This window comes from Numenius arquata, chromosome 24 (assembly GCF_964106895.1).
Source record: "Numenius arquata chromosome 24, bNumArq3.hap1.1, whole genome shotgun sequence".
Taxonomy (NCBI): Eukaryota; Metazoa; Chordata; class Aves; order Charadriiformes; family Scolopacidae; genus Numenius; species Numenius arquata.
This window is the reverse complement of record NC_133599.1, coordinates 5,049,614-5,071,140: the sequence shown is the minus strand read 5'-3', so window position 1 is coordinate 5,071,140 and position 21,527 is coordinate 5,049,614. Positions and strand designations below refer to the sequence as shown.

General features: G+C 57.0%; 1 protein-coding gene across 1 annotated transcript; it reads left to right on the top strand.

Annotated features, from left to right (window-relative positions):
- Positions 1–1,721: 1,721 nt before the first annotated feature.
- Positions 1,722–19,173, top strand: TBC1D22B (TBC1 domain family member 22B). Its single transcript, XM_074163338.1, has 13 exons — positions 1,722–1,777; positions 6,387–6,443; positions 7,390–7,703; positions 8,619–8,798; positions 9,289–9,359; positions 9,793–9,921; positions 10,641–10,706; positions 11,605–11,719; positions 16,832–16,938; positions 17,666–17,741; positions 18,065–18,192; positions 18,437–18,532; positions 19,045–19,173. Exons 1-13 carry the CDS (start codon positions 1,722–1,724, stop codon positions 19,171–19,173), a joined length of 1,524 nt encoding a protein of 507 aa, XP_074019439.1.
- The last annotated feature ends 2,354 nt before the right edge of the window (positions 19,174–21,527 follow it).

Genomic DNA, 21,527 nt, shown 5'->3' with positions numbered 1-21,527 from the left:
CCTCGAAGGAAGCTGATGGAGGGTCCCTTCCAACTCGAGATACTCTATGACTCTATGAAAGAGCAATAGCAGGTGGGGTCAGGACAAACCTCCCTGTGGCCAGGTGCCAGCGACGGGCCTGTACCGCCCTCTGCCGTCAGCTCCATCCTCCCAAAACACCCGGGTTTAGCAGAAATGCACCTGCTTTTTCATTTTTTTGACCCTTTTTTGAGTTCTCCCAACCCTCCTGCGCCCCAACAAGCTCTCCAGGCCTCCCCCATAGTGCTTGGCAGGAGCCATGATCCCGCCTAGCCGGGGCCTGACCCTGAGGGGATGGCGAGAGCTCTGTGTGTCCACCCTGGCCAGGAGGCTGAGCTGCAGGTGATAATTGTCCCTTCTCCCATGTCCCCAATGCCTGAGACACCCCGAGGGGCGCCCAGCTCCCCTCCTACCATTGCCCTGACTCATGTGGGGCACGGCCACGCTGTCGGCCCGAGGGTGAACGGTGGCTGCTAATTCACCAGGGGCCATCACACATTTCCCCCAGGAGTGGGAGGTCCCCACGTCCCCACAGCCCGGGGATGTGGGTGACAACAGGCCCCCGTCCTGTTCTGCCCACACCCGGCGCCATCAGGCCTGGTGGCAGCTGGATACCCCTGGGCGGGGGGGTGGTTTCTCCTCAGGGCATGAGGGGGATGGCAGCGCCTCAGGGGCTGTCAGGGTCCCATGTCACCTGGGATTTTTGTGGTTTTTTTGACACCTCTGTTTTTTTTTCCCCCCGTTTATTCAGCGGGTGACTGCTTGCACTTCACAGTTTGACACACGGTGGTGGCTTCTCCCTCGCCTCACAGCTTGCCCCAACATGGCGGCTTCTTCCTCGCCTCACGGCTCACCCCTTCTCCCTCGCCTCACACCTCGCCCCATCACGGCAGCTCCCCCCTCACCCCCCTTGTCGCTGTGAGGGGACACCCTGTCACCAGGGCTCAGCTGGGGGCTGGCAATGGCCCCAAATGGCCCTAAGTCCTCGCAGGGACAATGACAGCCGCCGGTGTCAGCGGTGCCACCCCGCGGTGCCACAGGGACCCTGTCACCACTCGGTGTCTCTCCCCCGCCCCCCCGCGTGGTTCCGCCCACCGGCTCGACCCGCCCCCCCCCGCGGCCGCGTGGGTGGTTTAACCCGCTTCCCCCCCCGCCCTCTCCCGATGGTTTCGCCCAGGTGCTTGCTGGGCGTGCGCACCCCCCCTCCGCAGCGTGAATGGTCTCTTCCTTCCCCCGGGGGGCTGTTTAACTCTTCCCGGGCTCCCCCGCCCCACGCAGGCACCGCCACCTCAGCGCCGCTTTCTTCAACCCACTCTGCCCCCCTCGGTGCTAATAGTTTCCCCCACGCTCCCCCCTGCCGGGACACTATGGTTCATCCCCTCCTCCCCCCTCCCCAGATGGTCTCTCCCGCCTCACACAGCCCCGCCCTCTCCCCGCCGGACCCGCCCCTCCGTTTACGTCACTCTCTCCTCCCTCTCGCCATTGGCCTATCCCCAACGCCTTGCCCGAAGCGGCCAATGGCGGCGCTGTCCCCGCCCGCACCCAAGATGGCGCCGCCGGGGGCTGCGGGCGGGCGGCGGTGAGGCGGCCTGCGGGGGGCCGCCGCCTTCCTCCGCGCTCCGCCGCTGCGCCGCGGGGCCGGCCGGCCGGTGGGCTCGCTCGCTCCGCTGGCTGGCCGGCCGGGCCCGCCCCTCGCCTCCGCCATGGCGGCCGAGAGCGGCAGGCAGTTCTGGAAGCGGAGCGCCAAGCTGCCGGGCAGGTGAGCGCGGGCCTGGCCCGGCCCGGCCCGGCCCGGCCCGGCCGGTACTGGCCCCCCCGCCCCTGCTCCCCGGGAAAGGGGTGCAAGGGCTGCAGATCGTCTCCCCAGCCGGAGGGCGGTGGTGGGGTGTGGGCTAGAGCAGCCCCTCTGCCTTGGGAAGGGGCTGTCAGGGGCACCCACCCTGGCTGTGGGGCTGGGGGTCCCGGGGAAGCCCCCTGCAAGGGGTGGGGGGGGATACCAGGGGCATCAACCCTGGCTATGGGGCTGGGCTTCCTCCCCCGCAGTAGTGGGGATATCAGGGGTAGCTACGCTGGTTGGGGGCCCCGAGGTTCCCCCCTGCAAAAGGGGGGGATAGCAGGGGCACCCCAAGTTATGGGGCAAGGGAGTTTTATTGGAGGAAGCCCCCTGTGTAAGGGACAAGGGTAGTGATAGGGTTCTCCCCTCACCCGTAGGGCAGGGCAGGCCCTGTGGGGACCCCTGTGTGCACCCTCTGCCCCATGGGAAGCACAGTTGAGGGGGTCAGGGCCTTGAAGACCACCTGGGGTGGCCTCGGAGCCAGGGCTGTACCGTCCTCCTTTCCACAGATACTGAAAAACCCTCGTCCCTTCCCAAAGCCCCTAGAGGTGTCGCCTTGGGTGGCAGCAGCTCTGTCCCAAACAGGTGCCCCTGTCAACCCATGTGCCCCCTTGTTATCCTCTCCTACGTGGGGTGTCACTCCTGGTCCACCTCTACTCAGTATGAGGGGCTGTGGGGGCTCTTTTTGGGCACCTCCCCTGCTTTGGTTCCTCTGTGATGGCCCAGTTCCTGTTGAGGTACCCACACTCACCCGGGGATGGGACAAACAAGTGAAATGTCTGATTCAAGCGGCGTTTAGGAAGAAGAAGGCGGTGGTGATGAAGGAGATGCTCCCTACAAGGTCTTGGGAGCCAGGCTGCCATGGGGAGAGGGCACCCACCGCTCTGGGGAGGCTTTCACAAGGGCTGTTCCCATCTGGTGCTCCTCACGTTTGCCTTATCTGAACCCTGCCCTTCCCCTCCTGGTGCGCGGACACGGTCTGAAATGCTTAGTTGGCTTTAAATCCTGCCAGGCCAGTTAAATCTCTCTTTCTGATGTGCTTTTCGCTCGGTTCTGTGTCGCTGTGCCGGCTCCCTCAGGTTGGTGGGACAGTCCAGGTCTGTGGTGAGCAAAGAGAAAGCAACTAGTGCTACGCGTTCCTCCTCGTCTGCTCCTGGGGGAAGAAAATAACTGTGCTCTCCCTGGGACGTTTTGTCTCCCGTCCCTTTCCTGGAGGTCCCAGTTGTGTTTCCAGGCGGTGGCCTTAGACAGCATCTCTCTCCCCCAGCGGGTGACTTCGAGCTTGGGCTTGGAAAGCTCAAACCAGGTGAACCGGTCTGGGAGGCAGCTGCTTCTGCCTGACAATACGCTCCGACGTCAGATTTTTTGGCAAAGTTCTCCCTTGCTCCTGACTGGCTGCTCGGCAAATATCCTGCCATCCAGGAGCCTTGTCACCACCTCAAAATACCCTGCGGGCCCGTCCTTTCCAGGGCCGGCTACCGACGGGTCTTGGGCAACACGAAAGGTGGAGGTGGGACGTGCTGCATCCATGGTTGCTAGATGTGAAGCTCCTTTTATTCTTTTTTTTTTTTTTTTTTTTACGTGTCTCAGCTTTGAGAGATCGTCCTGTCCAGATTCTTGGCTCTCTCCTGTCTTTGCCCTGACAAGCTGGCAGAGGGCGGCTTTGTAAAGATTTGGAGACTGTGTTCGCTTCCTTTTCCGTGACGCTCTGTGCATTTGGCCACTGAGTTTTAGTAGCTTTTAATCGGTGTTTTTTGCCCTGTTTCGTGTTTCCAGTCCTGCCCTGTGGTTTTGGCATTGGGAATTCTCACCCCAGTAATTTTCTGGGGCTGTGTTGGCAGGTTGGTCTGGTGTATTACCCCGTGCGATGGGTTGTTTATTTCCAGATGGGCAGCCAGGCTCCGGTGGGGGGTATTTAAATGCTGTTTTAAAAGGGGAGAAACAGAATCTGCTAGGAAGAAATATGTTCTGGGCCCAAAGTGGCACTGAGGTTTCACGGATACGCTTTCTGCTGCGGTGTCAGTAATGCACGCCCTGTGATGGTCTCCTCGTGAGCGGTGTAATACCGATACCGCAGTCGTACTGGACACTGTCACTCACCCCTTGCACCTGACAACGACCGTACGGGTGACAAGAAATGCCTGTCCCAAAGAGCTTAAGCTGAGATGGGACAGGGGGCTCGTCCAGTCAGTTTGGCAGTGGTTGTAGCTTAGGTCTTGGCTCCTGACCTGGCGGTGTGTTTACTGGGAGGCAGGGCTTGCCCTGAGCTTTCTGTCCATGCCAGAGGCAGGCAAAGCCTGAGTTAAGCTTGGAGGTGGCACGTTCCCCTAGCCCAGCCGTGTCAGGGAAGACCAGGCAAGAGTAAGTAAATAAAGTTACTGCGCATCACTTGGTGGTATCGCTCCCCTGCCTCAGTTTTCTCGGTAGGATGCTCTAACGCACCTTTGTGTGGGGCTGTGGGACCTGCTGGGAATCAGCTACGTGGACGTGAGCTGCAGGAGGAGGGTCAAATATCGAGGGCACCGCAGATGCTACGGCACAAACTTGCCATCTGGCACTTGAGCATCTGCTCGTGTATCTTAGAAGCCACCTGTTGCGCACCTCCGAGCATTCTCGCTCCTCCTATCCAGCCTGTTACCCGCTCTGCACCGGGTGGAAAGGGCAGAGAATCGGCAAAGATGGGAGAAACACAGGGAGAACCTGCTTCATGCAGCGGTCCCAGCTCACCCGTGCAGGATGGTGACGTTCAGCCCTGCCCCTGTAGCCTGCTGGAAATGAGACTGTCATCTTCAGCTGCTTGTGTGGGAGCACAGGCTGATGGACTCTGCAATTAGATCAGCTCGGGAGGCTTTGTTTGGGGGAGCCTGCGTTCAAATTCTTTAAAAAGAACTGCTTGGGAGGTGGGACCCTGTGCCATGGCATCGGCCGTTAGCCGAAGAGATCGGCCGATTGCTTCAGAGCCCCAGGAAGGGGTTTCCTCACCCAGAGCTGGCTGCCACATCCCCTCCGCTATCTCTATATCTAACGCACATCGCTTGTTCAGCTTGCAAAGTTCGGGCCTTCGCACGTGAATCCAAGCGGTCACCCGTCGGCAGGGCACGGGTCCCTGCGCAGAGGGGAGCAGCGTTGTCACCGCTGTCACCAGATGGTGCCAGCTTGGTGCTGGGTATCGGAGAGGCTCCTCTTCTGCGCCGAGCTGCCATGAGTCACTGGGAAAGCAGCGCCGATCCGGAGGGGTTGTTTTTCTCACTCCTGATAATCTGCTTGCTCTGCCCACCCACGGGGGTGCCTCTGCTTAATATCGCTCTCCTGACTCCTCGATGCTAATTAGTCAGCAAACTCTTTCCTGGGCTCCCTCGCTGGTGGGTAAACACAGTGAGCCTTTTCAGCGCTTCCGTCCACGCAGGGCGACTGCTCCAGCGGCGAGCCCACCCCTCGCCAGGTTTCACCACCAGGATTTCTCTGTGCTGCGGTTGTTTCCAGCCCCTGCCCTGGATCTCTCCATCTCTCTCCTGCCAGCTGGGCCTGTCGCTGCCACCTCCCCAGCATCAACTGGTTCCCAGCGTGCTTTCCAGCTGCACCGGGCTGCTGTCCCCCTCCTACACGGCCAGGCTCTGCTCGTTTTACTGCCGGGCACCATCTGCAGCTCCTGGAAACCAAGCCAGCTCTGTTGACCCAAGAGGAGCCTGTCCCTTGTGTGCCAGCTCTGAATGGGCCCTTGTCTCCGCCACGGGATGTGGGACGGTGCCGTGTACCAGGGGATGGGGAGGACTTGTTTTCCAGAGATGTTTTTTCAGGGTGGGGTGGCTGGGAATAGTTACCCAAAGGGAGGTAATAACTCAGGATCCCTGTCTCGTTTCCAGAGCTCGTCAAACTAGTGACGAGCACTTGTTTAGTAGCTCCTCTCTGAGGTGATGCTCCCCACGTAGTGCTTGCAGCCCTCGGGCTCCCTGTCCCCACTCCACGGGGAGGCGAGCGGAGGGACTGAGACCTGGTGACTCATTTCAGGCCACGTTAGGTAGTTGATTAAGCCGGGATTTGGACTTGAGTCAAACCGTGTAACATAGCAGGGGCAGCTTCGCCGTAGCATTGGCTACGAGCCCGAGAGCCAGCGTGGGGTTCAAACCCTCAAGTGCATTGCAGAGCAGCCCCAGTGTCGCTGGCTTAGGGTCCTTCCCTGTCCCATGGGGCTTGAAAGCGTGAATTCCCAAACCTGGAAATCCCCTTGGTGGAAAAGAGAATGAACGTCAGTGTATGAGGCAAGGGGTGCAGAAAAAGAGGCTCTCTCCAGCCTGAGCTGGGATTTGAGGCTTGCTAAGAGTTTAAACAAGGCTCCTCTTTGCTGCTGCAAAGAACAAATCTTCATCTGAATGTAGCACTTTGGAGACGGAAGGTTATTGAAGTTGCTTTTGGTCTGTATTCAGCTTCCAAGAGCAGGCAAGAAGTGTGACCCCGGTCTAGGCTGAGGAGATTATTCCTGGGTACTTGGCGCCTTTTTGCACCGTCTTCTTATTTTTCTATCCTCTTCCTGCAGCATTCAACCCGTCTATGGAGCACAGCATCCTCCGCTGGATCCCCGCCTCACCAAAAAGTGAGTGTTTATCTTCTGGAGATGCAGGCCACGAGGCTTTGCAGGTTTTTGCCTTGGTCCTGCAGGAGGTGGAGGTCTCCAGCATCCTCTGGCTCTGGGGTCTTCCAGCGGAGAAGGGCAGCAGCGGCGTGGGGTGCTGTCTTGAGCTCTGCGAAAGCTTTCAGGGAAAGCTTATCTTATATGGACAGAAATCCATATTGTATCAGCCACATCAAAGGAGACAGGGGTGTTTTTTTAGCAATGGTGGCTGAGCCCTCTGCTCCCTTTTGGAGAGGGAAGAATTAAGGGAAAGGGAGGTAAAGGTTCTCAGGAGCTGCTCGGCTGCAGGATGGCAGCACCCTTCCCGGCAGGAAAAGGCAGAGCTGATCGGAACTGCCTCCTTGTCTCTATCTCGCTCTGTGTGTAGCGGTGAAGGTTCCCCTTTTTCTGTGACGCTTCAGGTGGTGGACTTTGACTCCTGTAGCTTAAGGGTAAATGCGAAGGCTCCTCCTGTGCCTGAGAAAAGAACCAGGCTGGTCTGTTCGCTGGGAGCCATCGCAGCTGTACTGGGAGCGTCCACGACCGCAGAGCAGCTCCGTCAAACCTCTGAGATGCCTCTGCCCAGGTCGCAAGGCTTTTTTTTTGGGTGTTAATCTAGTTTTCTCTAGGCAGGGGTGGGGACGGGGACAGGCAGGCCCGGAGGAGTTGTATGTCTCTCCCCTTTGCCCTTCTGAGCTGGGAACCCTGGCACCTCTCCAGCTGTCTGCTGGTATAGTGGCCTCCCTGCCCTGCCATCAGCCCAGCTCGGGCTCTGCCTGGAGAGACCTAACATGTTCCTTGGGGTTGGGAGGAGGAAGGGGGGAGACTGGAAAAAGGGACTGGCTGATTGGAGCGAGGTCATAGGGAAGGAAAGAAAATGGACTCGTCTGACAGAATTGCTCTGATACTGTTTCTCTCTGGCTTTCAGCTTCATCAAGGACCGCTCCAAGGCCAACGCGCTGCCTATGAAGAACAAGAAGGCCTCCAGCTTTCATGAGTTTGCCCGCAACACCAGTGATGCCTGGGACATTGGTGATGACGAAGATGAGGACTTCTCTTCCTCCTCTTCTTCTTTGCAAACTCTGAACTCTAAAGTGGCCAAGGCCACGGCAGCCCAGGTTCTGGAGAACCACAGCAAGCTGCGGGCGAAACCGGAGCGGGCTCAGTCGGCTCTCGGCGACGTGCCCACCAACTGCAAGGTCATCAAGTCCAGCAGCGAGGCCCAGCTCTCCAGGACATCGGGTAAGAGCTGTTTTTGGGAGCAGCCTCCTGCTCCCGTGCTCTCCTGGTTGACCACTGAACTGCTACTCCCATGTTATGGGCAAGAGGCTGTGGCATGGCCCGTAAGCCCCACAGGGGTTTTAATCTCCTTAATCATGGTCTCCATTTTTGAAGTCCTGGCCTTAAAGCTTCAGTCTCCTCTGCTGCTCATACAGACACGTTTGTCCCAGAGGATCCCATGTTCTGGGTGCTGAGGGATTTTGGAGATATGTTAAGCTCTTGCTCGGCATTGCTCACCTGCTTCCTTTGTGGCCTGTTGTGCTGCTCTTAGTAAGGTCTGGATGAGACCCTGTAGAGCCCAGGTCGGTTCAGCTTGGGCAGGGACCTGGGCAGCATCAGCCCCTGCTCGCAGATGGCTCCCTGTGCTGTGAAAGTCACCCAGCAGGTCTCTGCTGCCAGCAGGTGGCATTGGCAGCCCGTCACCTCCTCCTCTCTACGTGCTAGCAATTAGCTTGATCACTGTTTAAGATCAGAGACAAGCAGAGAAGGTCTGAAGGTCAGGTCCTCTGGGATTCTCACGGGCTCCTTCTCCGTCGTCTCCTGTGTCCTTCTGCCCATGGCTTCCCGTGTGAAGGGAGAGGGCTGATCTGTGGGTAGCCAGGTTTCTAGATGTGGGAGGAAGAAAAGGATGGAGAAACAGGGAGAGAAGTGATGGAAGAGCCAGGACGGATGCCTGTGAACCGGCTGATGCCTCAGAGTGGGCCAGCGATGCTCTGTTTGCTGGGGCTGGGGAAGAGAAGGGTGAGATCCGCAGGGGCAGGTCCGGAGAAGGGTGAGATCTGCAGGGGCAGGTCTTTGACAGTGGCCAGAGGAGTGAGGTGGGGTTGGAGAGGTGCCGTCTCCTTCCCTGCCTCACGCAGCGTCTGCTCCTTGCAGAGGAGGCCTGTGTGCGGACCCCCCTTCAGAAGCAGCAGTCCCTTCCCCTTCGGCCCGTCATTCCACTCGTCGCCCGTATCTCTGACCAAAACGCTTCGGGTGCTCCCCCCATGACAGTGAGGGAGAAAACCCGCCTGGAGAAGTTTCGGCAGCTCCTTTCCAGCCACAACACGGACCTGGGTGAGTGTGGGAAGACGGGGGTGCCTGCGGGTGGGAAGGGGAAGGCAGAAGGGGATCTTGCTGCCTGCTTCAGGTCACAATCAGGTCTGCTCCAGGGTGGATAAAATGACTACCTGCAGTTCTCCAAGTGGCACAAACTGCTCTGTTGGCAGATGGTTACGTCCTCCACCAGCTGCCTGTCCATTTCCAGTCCTTCTCCGTCTCACAAATGGTTGGGATCACTGGAGGCTGTTGGGCTCTGTGTGAGAACTGAGCCTCTGGCACGTTGGAGCCCCTGCAGCCACCGGTCCTGTGCCCAGGCCAAGCTAAAAGCACTTCTGCTCCCCTTGCCGCAGACCCACAACCCCAGTCCCTGCAAATGTGGGGCCTTCCTGGAGGCTCAGTGTCTCCAGAGCCTGCAGGAGCAGACTGGGCTTTCCTCTCCTTCTAGGTGTAGTGGTTCCTGGACCTGCCTAGGATCTAATCCATTGCCACCACTGTCCGTTTGCAGATGAGCTGAGGAAATGCAGCTGGCCTGGGGTGCCCAGAGAGGTCCGGCCCGTGACGTGGCGTCTCCTCTCAGTGAGTACTTGGACCTGTCACGTAGGAATTTGGGGGGAAGGTGCCGAACCAGGGATGTGTGCTCCTAGACCTTTGTGTGTCCCATGACCAGGTTTGCTCCTCTTGTGTCTGTCCCCGGCCTAAGGGTGAGCTGTAGGATTTATTTCGCTCGGGGAGTGTAATTGCTACGTCCTCTTTGAGCACAAAACCCAGACTGGTGCTGGGAGTGTGTGGTTCACTGTTTTGGGAAATTGAATCCCATGAAATTGGGTTTCTCCAAGATCAGAAAAGGCATCAGGGGCTGGGGAGGCCAAAACCCATGAAAGCTCTTTCCCCAGCTCCTAGGTCTCTGTGCCTGATGCCACCAGAGGCATGAGCTGCCTGGTGGGATTTCAGGGGATGGTTTGTGGGTGAGGGAAGAGGATCTGCCCTGACACGGGTTTTCCTGCTGCAGGGTTATCTCCCCGCAAACATGGAGCGGCGAAAGCTGACTCTGCAGCGTAAGCGGGAGGAGTACTTTGGCTTCATCCAGCAGTATTACGATTCCCGGAATGAGGAACACCATCAAGACACCTACCGACAGGTACGAGTCCTCTGCCTGTTTCCTGTCTTTCTGCCTCGTTCTATCCCTTTCCTCCCTCTTGCAGTTCGGGTCATGGTAGGAATTCCTCTAGTTATAACTATTAGGAGTTATATCTAGGAGTTATATTGTCCTTGGGGAAAGGACACCATGTTTCTGTCCATCTTCTTTCTGACCATGTAGCTACAGGACGAGGGGGAAGGGTTTGACACTGAAAGAGGGGAGATTGAGATGAGATCTCAGGAGGAAATTCTTTGCTGTGAGGGTGGTGAGAGCCTGGCCCAGGTTGCCCAGAGAAGCTGTGGCTCCCTGGAGGGGTTCAAGGCCAGGTTGGAGGGGGCTTGGAGCAACCTGGTGTGGTGGGAGGTGTCCCTGCCCAGGGCAGGGGGTGGCACTGGGTGGGCTTTAAGGTCCCTTCACACCCGAACCATTGTATGATTCTTATGGGTATTAGTTTAAGCCTTCCCTAAATTGATCTAGTAACTAGATTTCAGCCCCCAGCTCTGATCACTTGCCCACACCTAAGCTTAGGAGACTGGAGATGGAACTGGAGGTGATTTTCTCGGCGCCACTGCCATCTGTAGCCCTCACTGCGCTTGTCAGCACGGGCAGCTCTTGCTTGGGGGACACACTGAGGGGTGGATTCCCCTCTGTTGACCTGTGATGAGTTATTGTGCCCCTGAAAAGCACGGCTGGTGTGTGTAACCCACCCTCTCTTCCAGATCCACATTGACATTCCAAGGACCAACCCACTCATCCCGCTCTTCCAGCAGCCACTCGTCCAGGAGGTAAGTTGGGGGGAAGCTCCTGCCCCACATTTTTCGTGGGGGGGTGTGTGTGTAGTGATAGCAGTGCTGTCACTAGCGTTAGCTTTGCAGGGAAACTTCCTTGATGTAAATACCTGCTGAAACTGTCTGCTCTTGTCCCATGCTTCTGAAAGACATCACACTTGGAGCTCAGGAGTTATGAGATCAGCTCCTTTATGGCAAGAGGTAGCCAAGAGTTGGTAGCAGACTTGAAGCTTTTGTTTTGAAACAAATCCAAGGCATTTGAACCAGAAGAGGAGATCTGTTTTGCCACGAAACCTTTTTCTGTGCAAAGCTGTATGTGAGAAACCCAGGCGGGGATGGGTTTGAGAAGGTGGCCAGGAGGTGTGAGCTTCTGTCCTCCTTAGAAACAAGCTCAGTGTGTGTGCATGTGGCCTGTCAGAGCGTGTCCTGGGGCTGGGGCAGCCTGGAAATAACACTCTGGTTGTTGGGGGGAGGCTGCTCTGTTGGGAACTCTCCTGATCTGTGACGTTTTGCTGTGCTGATGGGTGATATTTGATGGTTAAAGAGCCCAGATATCAACCTCACCCGTCCACTGATGTTCAGCGAGGCTGCTCTGCTGATGGGCAGCCCGCTTCTGGGGGTGGAAGCCTCTTAAACCACCTGGATCTTGAAAAGTTGGGTCTGTGTTTCGTCAAGAGGAAGCTTTGATGAGGAGCCTGGGCTGGCCTTGTGTGTGGGATCTGTGGATCATACAGGAGTCTCTCCTAGGACTTGTACGCTTCTTACCTTACCCATATTGCTGCAGAAAAGCCTGTCAGCGCATGATCTCCGCTCCCTGAGCTTAGCAGTTACGCTTTTCTGCCTTGCCTTTTTGCACGGCTAATGCAGGTACCTGCTTTCCCTCGTTCTTCCCTAGATCTTTGAAAGAATCCTGTTTATCTGGGCCATCCGACACCCAGCCAGCGGCTATGTGCAGGGAATCAATGACCTGGTCACTCCGTTCTTTGTTGTGTTCCTCTCTGAGTACGTTGGTAAGTGACGTTTGCTGCTTGAAGCACAGTGCTGCCTCTCCACCACGGCGTTTGGAAGGGTGTAAAGTGCTGGCATCAGAAAGGGGGATGCTTGAGGGGACGATGTGTTCCTCCTCCGATGCCTGTGCTGGGCTGGAGAAGCATCTTGACCTCTTCCTGGATCTTTGCTGCCTGGTTGAGTTGATTTCAGTTTTCATAACTTTGCCGAGCTCTGTGGAAGCTGAAGTGCTAAAGGTGGATTTACATTGGAACGCATTTAACATCCTTACAGCCTGGAGGAGGAGGAGAAGAATGGCTTTTTTTAGGCGCTGAGGGAGTGTAGGTAAAGCCCTGATACACAGACTCGAGAGAGGGGAGGGTCTTGTTCTCAAAGCTTGGGCTTGGAGCTAGTTCTGGCTCTAGGAGGAAGGAGAGAAGTATAAAGAGACCCTGCTGAGAATGTAAAATAAACTATTTAAATAAAGGTTCCTGTCCCGTGCTGCTAGTGCAGGTGTGTTTCTCAAGCTGAGAGTTTGAGAAAGCAAATTGTCTTCTCCCTGCTGCTTTTGCCTTTCTTCTCAGCTGGTTGCTTTTAGCCAGAGATCAAGTCATTTCCACCCATAGCATTTTTATTCTTTCTCCAGCTCTGGCTGTGTTTTGGGGTTGATGCTAATGCTGCGACGCTGTAATCTCTGTGCCTAAAGGCTCTTAGAAAAAGGCTCACTGTAAAAGGAAAGCGAAAAGGAATTTATAAGACTGTATTAATGACAGAGAAATCCTGTTGAACAAGTATAAAAATATCTGATCCAAAAGGGTCTGATCCAAAGCTCGTTGAAATCAGTGGAAGCCATCCACTATCTGGCTAAGGCTTTGTAAACTGGTGCTGATCTGCCTCTCCTTGAGGATGTTGTGAAGAGGGAAAGCACTTTTTTTCCACCTCGGTTTCCACTGTGGCAGCCGGTGTGGTCAGGATTGATCCCTGGGAAGTCCTGTTGCTTCTCACAGCCTGAAGGAGAAGGCACAGAATGTGGCTTTGCTACCAGCTGGAGTGAGTTCCCTTTCCTGAGAGGTCAAGAGCCTGTTGAGAGGTGTCTGAGCAGGTTCCCTCTGAGTGGCTTCTCCTGTGCCTTATTGCTCGAGCAGCATTGATGGCCCCTAGTCTTGGTGGGGACTGTTTTGAGGGATTTATTGGGTTAGAAGCAGAGCTGTACACGCAGAGAGTTGCCTGGGTACAAAGGGAGCTGCTCTGAAGCATCGGAGCTGCCTGGGGTACCTGCTGTGGCTCCTTGCAGCCCTGTACCCCGTTGGGTGTTAGGGCTCAGCTCTCTGCATGTGGCTGCAGAGCTCACGCTGCATCGGCCCTGTCTGTCCTCACTGGAGCCGTGCTTCTCACCGTCTTCCAGGGCTCTTTTCTCTTCCAAACTGAAGCTTTCTCTCTGAATGTGGCCTTCCCATTTCCAGCTATTTCTGAAACTTGTGTTGGAGGAGGAAAAAAACACAGTTCTTTCCCAGAGCTTCCATTTCCTGTGTCTGAACGCCTTTGCCCCCTTCTCCAGCACCAGTCAGGACCCATTATTTTTCGTCTACTTGCACCTAATCTGGATGTAAAACTCCTCCTGCTCCTTCCAGGTGCTGTGCAGACCCCTGTGGCAGATGGGATGGATTTAACTGCTGTGTTTTCCCCTTTTTCCCAGCGTGGCAAACTGGCTCACCTTCTCCTGTGATGCTCTGCCTGCCTCCTGCACAAACGCGGCTGTCTCGGCTACTTGGCAGCAAGCGTGGGCGCTTTGGGCCCCTGCCACTGCCAGCTCCGTGGCTGGAGCTCTTCCTCCTCCCGGCTGATGGATGGCTTGTGCCGCAGATCGCTGAGCTCTGCTTGTTTTCGGCGTGAGGAAGAGCTCGAGGGAGGTGTTGAGGCTGCAGGAGCAGCTGAGCCTGCTTCGCTGCCCTCCAGGTGGAATGGGCACAGGCTGCCAGCGCCTCTGGGGATGCAGAGTTGGAGCAGTGAGGATGGAGAGAGGCAGCCTGGCATCTGAGGAATCGGGACAGGGATGACACCTCGGCACCTGCCCGAGGAAACCATATGCCCCCTTTTCCAGGTGACCAGAGAGGGCCCAGGGATGCTGAGCCCTTAGTTCTGCTAAAGCTGCTTCCCAGCTCGGGTCCCGCAGCCCCTCTGGCTGCACCGAGTCACTCCCAGCTCTCACGGCTTGTGTTTGCCTCTAAAATGGCAGTGACAGAGCTCAGAAATGAGTTCAGCACCCCCAGGTAGTGTCAGTGCTGGCCCCTGCACCCTCTCCCAGTGCTCTCTGCCTGTCTCAACGTACTCTCCATCATCCCAGACGCTTCCATCGCTGATTCCAGAACTTGCCTAAGGGATTGTCCTGGCTTTGGGACCTGTTTGGCATTTCACCAAGTCTGTAGAGGGGAGCAATGCCATGGGAAGTATTGATCTTGCTTGTTCCTAACTGGCTTTGTTACTGAATCCTAATCATGGCTAAATTAAGACTCTGGTTCCGTGTAAGCAGGAGCAGAAGTAGAGCTGGGATGAAGGGAAGGGGGATCCTTGTACCCCGGTGTTTCTTGGCTGACCCAGCTCAGGCTCTACCATCAGCCTTGTCCTGAACTCCAGCTTTGCCCTGGACCCATTGCTCACGTTCGGGGCAGATTTTCCCGTTACTGGGCAGAGCCGGGACTGGGTTTAACTCTTCTCCAGGTGTCTGGTCTCTCCAGAATATGGGGAGTCCTTAAAGCTCCCCTAAAGAAAGCAGGGATGTGGGAGACAGGAGCCCTGGCTCCTCTGATCTGCTCCAGGCTACATCCTGCCTGGCATTTGAGGGGGTTTGAGTTGGACCGTGGTGTCCCTTCTGTGTCCTCCCTGAGCCCTGTCAATGTCACCCATGGGGTCTTTGCCTTCCCCAAGCCCCAGCTGCCCTTGGGCACCCTGTGACAGTGGCAGCGGTGTCCCTGCTGCCCCCAGCCTGGCTGCAGGTGGCTGTCACCGTGCCGCTGGCTCCTCGGTGCCTGTCGGAGCCATATGTCGAGTATCTCCCTCCTTCCCATGGGGGCTCTTTAATGACGCCGCTGAGCAGATGTTTGTGCTGAGCCACACACTCCAGAGACCTGAGGGCTTTCAAAGCTTCTTGGCTCCTGCTGGGGATCTCCTACCCCTGTTTGGCTTTGACACCGGGCTGCTGGCAGGGTTGCTCCTTTGTTCCCATACTGGTGTAAGGAGCAGGGTGTTCCCTGCCACCTGGGCAGGTCACCACATCCCCTTCTCCATCCCGGTCCTCCTGCCTGGAGCTGCATCAGGAGGTTTTCTGCACAAGGCTCATTCCTGCGTGGCTGAACCTGCATCTCCCACGGGTCCTGACCATATACATGTTTCTGTCCCACTCCTTTGCCTGCCCATCCTCTGTGGGGGAAGTTATTTGGGGAAGGAAGTGGGTATTAAACAGATTTTTCCTGCCTTTCTCATTACCTGGAACGTTTGAGGGTGGCTGTAGAGAAGCCAGCAGAAGAGCGATAGTTTGGGATGAAGATCTGCAGCTGGAGAACAGCTTTGCTGCTCTTTCTGCAGTACGAGATTGCCACATTAATGCAGGGTTAAGCCCTTGCTTGTCCCTAAAGCTCAGTGACAGTTTGCTCCAGAGCCGAGCTGTGCCCCAGAGGGGCAGGGGTGGGAGCAGGGTTGGAAGCTTTATACTTCCCATCCATCCTCCTGCGGTCAGGATCTGTTAAGGTGGGTTTTCCCAGCACTGCCAGCCTGTGGCAGCTGCCCTGCGGCATGTCTGAGCCATGAGTGGCCCGGCTCCAGCCCCGTCCTCTCCTTCTCGTGCTCTTTTTCCAAGGAAGATCAAAGGCGCTTGTTAGGATTTCTGAGCCTCTGGGTTTGGAAAGGGGCCCGTTGAGCATGATGGGCGCTCTCCTCCTGAGGAGGAGAGGGAGGGAGGGAGCTGCTGGGTCAGCCAAGCCAGGAAGGGCCAGACTTGTGTCTCCTGAGCGTCTCCTCGCTGCCTTCCCATGGCTTTGCCTTCTGCAGCCTCCAGGTTACGGTGAGCCTGGCCTGGAGCCGGTGATCCCTGCTCTAAACTCAGCCAGCATCACCCCTGTGCCACCCTTGAGACCTCTGCTTTCTCCTTTTCCCTTCCTGGGGGTTTATAAGCCTATTTAAAAGCAAGGGCAGCCTTTTGCGCTCTGTGATTACCCTTTGGGGACAGAGCTGCCACTAACCCTCCTGCTCTCAGACCCCCAGTTCACTGGGTGTGAAAAACAAGCTTGTACAAATCTCGTGCGAGGCTCTGCCGTGCCTGGGGCTGCTTCTCTGCTGGAGCTCTACTGTCAGCTGGGCTCCAGGACGAGGAGGAGAAGCTCCGTGAAGCTGAGCAGTCTCTGCTGCGTGGCCCCGCTGTCAGGCTCCGTGGTGGCTTTAACTCGAAACCTTTTTGCTCTCCAAGAAGATGTTTGTGCGTTTTTGGGTCCTTGTAACTGTGCCCAAGAGTCCTACTCTCTCCTGTAGAGGTTTCTGAGGTTTTGGCGGTTCTTCCTCGTGGGTCCTCAGAGTTGGCATCCACTTTTTGGGTGCTTCTGTTGTGCTTCAGTCCTGGGATGATGCCAGTGGATCGGATGGGGAGTGGGAGCTGAGCTCCCTTGTGCTGCCCCAGGCCAAGGGCAGTGTTTCCTTCCCTGGTTTCTGGCTGGAGCGAGAGATTCACCTCTCCCGGTTGTCCCTGTGGTGCCACCAGCTGGCAGAGACCCGCTGTCACCCAGGGTGGGATGGGCTCCAGCAAGAGGGGTCCCACATGCCAGGGGCTTTGTCCCTGCACAGCCCTCACCCCAGAGGGGTGACAACAGCAGCAGTGCTGTGGGGTCCCTCTTGGCGTCCCCTGGGGAGCTGGGCTGGGTTTGGGTCATGGCTGCTGAGTTTTGGGGTCCTTCAGCCCTTCGCCGGGGTGGGAGAAGTAGGTCAGTGCATGGGTGCTGTGCCCTGTGCCAGGCAGGTCACTTGTGTCACGCAGGGAGCCTTGTAGTGCCTCTTGCCCTGCCTGGGCTTGATTAAAGTCCCTCAGTGTGTCCCGGGAGTCTCCTGGTGTCCCCTCATCCTCCTGATGATCTTCCCTCTCTGTTTTGCAGAGGAGGATGTGGAGAACTTTGACGTGACGAACCTGTCACAGGATGTTTTACGGAGCATCGAAGCCGATAGCTTCTGGTGCATGAGCAAGCTACTGGATGGGATCCAGGTGAGCTTCTCTGGGGGCTGCGCGGTTTCTCTCCCGGTGCTGGGGCATTGTTTTCTCTCTGTGTTTGGGTGAGCGCTCTGCATTTAGAATCACAGAACGGTTTGGGTTGGAAGGCACCTTAAAGCCCACCCAGTGCCACCCCCTGCCCTGGGCAGGGACACCTCCCACCACACCAGGTTGCTCCAAGCCCCCTCCAACCTGGCCTTGAACCCCTCCAGGGATGGGGCAGCCACAGCTTCTCTGGGCAGCCTGGGCCAGGCTCTCACCACCCTCACAGCAAAGAATTTCCTCCTGAGATCTCAGCTCAATCTCCCCTCTTTCAGTGTCAAACCCTTCCCCCTCCTCCTGTGGCTCCCCTCCCTGATCCAGAGTCCCTCCCCAGCTTTCCTGGAGACTGGAAGGGCCTCAAAGGTCTCCCCGGAGCCTTCTCTTCTCCAGGCTGAACCCCCCCAACTCTCTCAGCCTGTCCTCACAGCATTAAGGAGATTTTGCTGCTTCACTGAGCTAAATCTGTGGGTAAAATCCTGAGGAAATAAGATGCTGTAGCTGCCAAACCAGCGCTGTCCTGACTAGGGACTTCACAGCAGGCAGATGATCCTGGTGCTCAAGAGTCACCGTCTCCATGGCTCATGGTGATCTCGGCTCCCTCTGGAGCTGGGGATCTGGGTTTGGTCATTTCTAGCTGCTGTTAGAGCTGCTGCTTCTGACTCGTGGCCTCTCCCCACAGGATAACTACACCTTTGCACAGCCGGGGATCCAGAAGAAAGTCAAAGCCCTGGAGGAGCTGGTCAGCCGGATCGATGGTAGGTGACAAGGGGATCTGAGCAGGTTGGAGCCTCTTTTGTCACAACGGTGGGAGGCCTCCTTCGCAAGTAGCACCCTCAGGGGGCAGGGCAGACACTTGCCTCCAACACATTTTGAAGCAGGGCAGGGTAGGGTCAGCCAGAAACCCCCTGGGGACGTGGTTTTTTCTGGCCAGCGTAGCACAGGGTGAGGAGTGGAGGCGTTTGGGAGAACAAGGTCTCAGCCTGAAAGCGCGTGGAAGCCGGTGTGTCGGGGACGGTGCCGTGTGCGGGAGCTGGGCCACCCTGGTCCCCAGGTGTGTAAGTGAAATGTGCTGTTTCAGAGCAGGTACATAATCACTTTAGGAAGTACGAGGTCGAATACCTGCAGTTTGCCTTTCGCTGGATGAACAATCTGCTCATGAGGGAGCTGCCTCTTCGCTGCACCATCCGCCTCTGGGACACCTACCAGGTACGGAGGCTCCTGCCACCCTCCAGGCTTGGCCGGTGGGAACTGTGGGACCAGTTCCCTGTAGATGGTGGGGACAGAGGTCTTCTGGTAGCACCACGGTGCCGGGGAGATGAAGGAAACAAAGCAGTGTGGCTCTGGGACATTTATTTCCAGTTGGGAGATGGGTGGCCCAGTAGGACATGTGTGTCTGGGGAAATCGTGCTCCAGCTGAGCTGCAGTTGACCCGGAGTTTTGTTTTCCGCAGTCGGAGCCAGAAGGATTCTCCCATTTCCACCTCTACGTCTGCGCCGCCTTCTTGATCAAGTGGCGGAAGGAGATTCTGGATGAGGAAGACTTCCAAGTGAGTCCTGGGGCCCGGGGTGATTCCTTGGGTGGGGAGGGAATCGCTCTGGTTGGGATTCCAGCGTGGACACAGACAACCATCATCCCAAAGCTGGCTCCGAGAGCATCCAGCCTCTGGATCTTTACCTAAAGGTAACTTGTGAGGCTCTGGGCTCAGGACTGGGCTGTTGGAGGGTGCAAACATCAAACGCTGGCTCATCCCTGGGCTCGAGCTTTGGCTCATCCCTGGGCTCGAGCTTTGATCGCGGTGAGTCCCTTTGTGGTGTCCGGCTGTGACACTGCGGTAGCTCCCTTTTATCTCAAAGAGGTTTGGGGGCCTCTGAGGTGCTTCACTGGTTTGGATCTAGACGTGAGCCCACCTTAATGCTGTCCCTGAGCCTTCCAGCCCTGCGAGCGCGGCCAGCGAGAGTTACCGAGCGCTGCTGCCTCCGGTGGCGCCGGTCCCAATCCCCCTTCGGATCTGTCCTCTGCCTTCCACCCTCCCAAACTAAGCCCCTTCCCCTCTTTCAGGGCCTTCTGATGTTGTTACAAAACCTGCCCACGATACACTGGGGGAACGAAGAAATCGGACTCCTGCTGGCGGAAGCCTACAGACTCAAGTACATGTTTGCGGACGCCCCCAATCATTACCGCCGATAGGTGCCAGGACTCGACTCCCTCCTCTCACCCGCCCGTGCCCACCCCTTCCTCCTCCTCTTCCTCCTCCTCCTCCTCCTGGCCCGATCTGATCACTGTGGCATTTTTTTTTTTTCTTTTATCGTCCCCAAGTCCTCGGAGTCGCCGGCCGGGAGCTGCTCCTCGCTGTACAAAGCTCACATCGACTCTTGTCTTAACTTCTGGAACGCGTGCCTGGCTGCCGCTCCATCCGCCTGGATGTGCCACTTCCAACCACCCCCAGTATTTCACGCCCTGCCCGTGGCTCCAGAGAGGCCTGAAGGGGCCTGGGGGGGGGACATGGGGGGCAGCTTTACAGATAAACTGAGCCGAGGACGAAGCCCTCCTTGTCCTCTCCACCCTTGTTCGGCTGGGACCACCTTGGCTTCGCTGCCTTGTGTTAAACCCCCCTGCCCTGCGCTGCCCCCCCCCCACCCGCTCCCTTCTCCCTCCCACCACACTTCACTCCAATTCCCCAATTCCCAGAGGAAAATGCCTTATCAGAGACCCCCCCCGGCCGGAAAATCCTTCCCCCCACCCCCGACGAGGGTGGCAGGGCAAGAAGTTTCTCTCAGGGCCTCGCTTCACTCCCAGGGTCCGGAGACCCCCAAGCACTTTGTGGGTTCGCGAGAGACACCCCCCCCCCGCCCCCAGCGTTTGCCCTCTTTCCTTCTCACCATTCTCCTCCCCTCTCCCCCCAGGAGGTGGCGGGGGGGGACACACACACACACCACTCCATCTACGTGTGGTTTGAACAATGCGTGCCAGCTTGCTGGGACATTTGGGGACTGATGTGCTGTCGGTACGGCCCCCTCCGGCGCAGGGGGGAGGTACGGGGTTGGGGGCGGGGGGGGGGGGCAGCATCTCCCCAAAGCCCCTTTGCGAAGCCCCCGCTCCTCCGAGGCGTTCTGTGTATATTGTGTTCTTGTGTATATGGGTCAAAGATGTACAATATACGTCTTCTGTTTGTAGCAGATAACGATTTTATATTTATAACGTGCACCCCCTCGTCCTCCCCCTCCTCTCCACGTCTGGGAAGGGGGCCTGGCTACGGCCTCGTAGGGCTTTGAACCCCTCCGGAGCTGGGGACACACACACACACACACACACACACATTTCGGAGCCGCAGGTATTTCTGCTCCGAGGTGGTTTTTGCAGTGTTGGATTTGCCAGGATGAGATGCGACAGAAATGACGGATCTCAAGGCTTCCCCTACGAAGAGGATTTGAGTTTTTCAAGGAGATGGGAGCTCCCAGCGGGAAGCTGGAGAGATCCGTGTCGAGGAAACAGGGTATCCGGGCTCGTCGGCTGCTGCCGCCTGTCCCTCCGAGCTCCACCGGTGGGACTCCCCGGGGAGGAATGACCACCCCCTGGATCCGGCCTTGGCTGCCCCCAGCGCTCCCCAGCCCTTCGGACATCTCCTGCCGGGGTTTCTCCCGTGGGGGCGGCAGGGCCCCGGGCTGGCGTCACCCTCTGCTTTTAAATCAAACCAATGGTGAATGTTTTAAGGGGCTGTTTGCTTCCCGCGGGCAGGCACCGTCCGCCTCGTGCCAAGGGCTGGATGGGGCAGGAGGTGGGGGGGACGGATGCAGGTCACCCCCGGCTTCTCCCCGCGCTCCTGTGGGGGGGATGTGGGTGTCTCGGCAGGTTCCCGGTCCCTCCGCTTTCTCTTGCTATTCCCGGTGGGAAAAAGCAGTGGGATGCGACACCGGGATCATGCATGTGAAAGGCAGAGCCTTGTTGCCAATAAAACTCCAAACAGTGTCTCAAGAAATCTCCTTTTTTTCCAAACCTGGAGTTGGTTTATTTTTGTGGTTGTTTTTTTCTTTTTTTTAAGGAATTCGGACTTTTACTTTATTTCCGTGTGTGCCTTCCGTTGTTTTCTCCCAGGGACGGACCCGGTGGCCCTTTAGCTCAACAGGACAAATTAAAAAAAAACAAAAAAAGCAACAAATCCCCAAACCAGCAACTGCGTGGTCTGGGAAGTGTTTGGGGGGGGGGGGGGGGGCACGGGGGTGTCCCTTGTTTGGCCTCACGATTTTGGGAGGCTGGAGCAGGAGAGGATTCAGCCCCAGGGAGGTGGCACCATTGGCTTTTGTCACCCGCTCTCCAGGTGACCCCGAGGAGCCGTCCCCTCGTCCCAGACACGGCGCCCGGTGTCCCCTGTCCTGCAGCGTATTTACATTGCTATATATATATATATATATATATGCTCTGTCTATATAGAAAGTGCTAATTATAAATCACAGTCAATTATAATTAGTGTGCAGAGAGAGCTGTCCCCTGGATGTTCCTGCGGGTGCGTAGTTGGTGTTTGCGATTGAAAAACTCACCTCCGT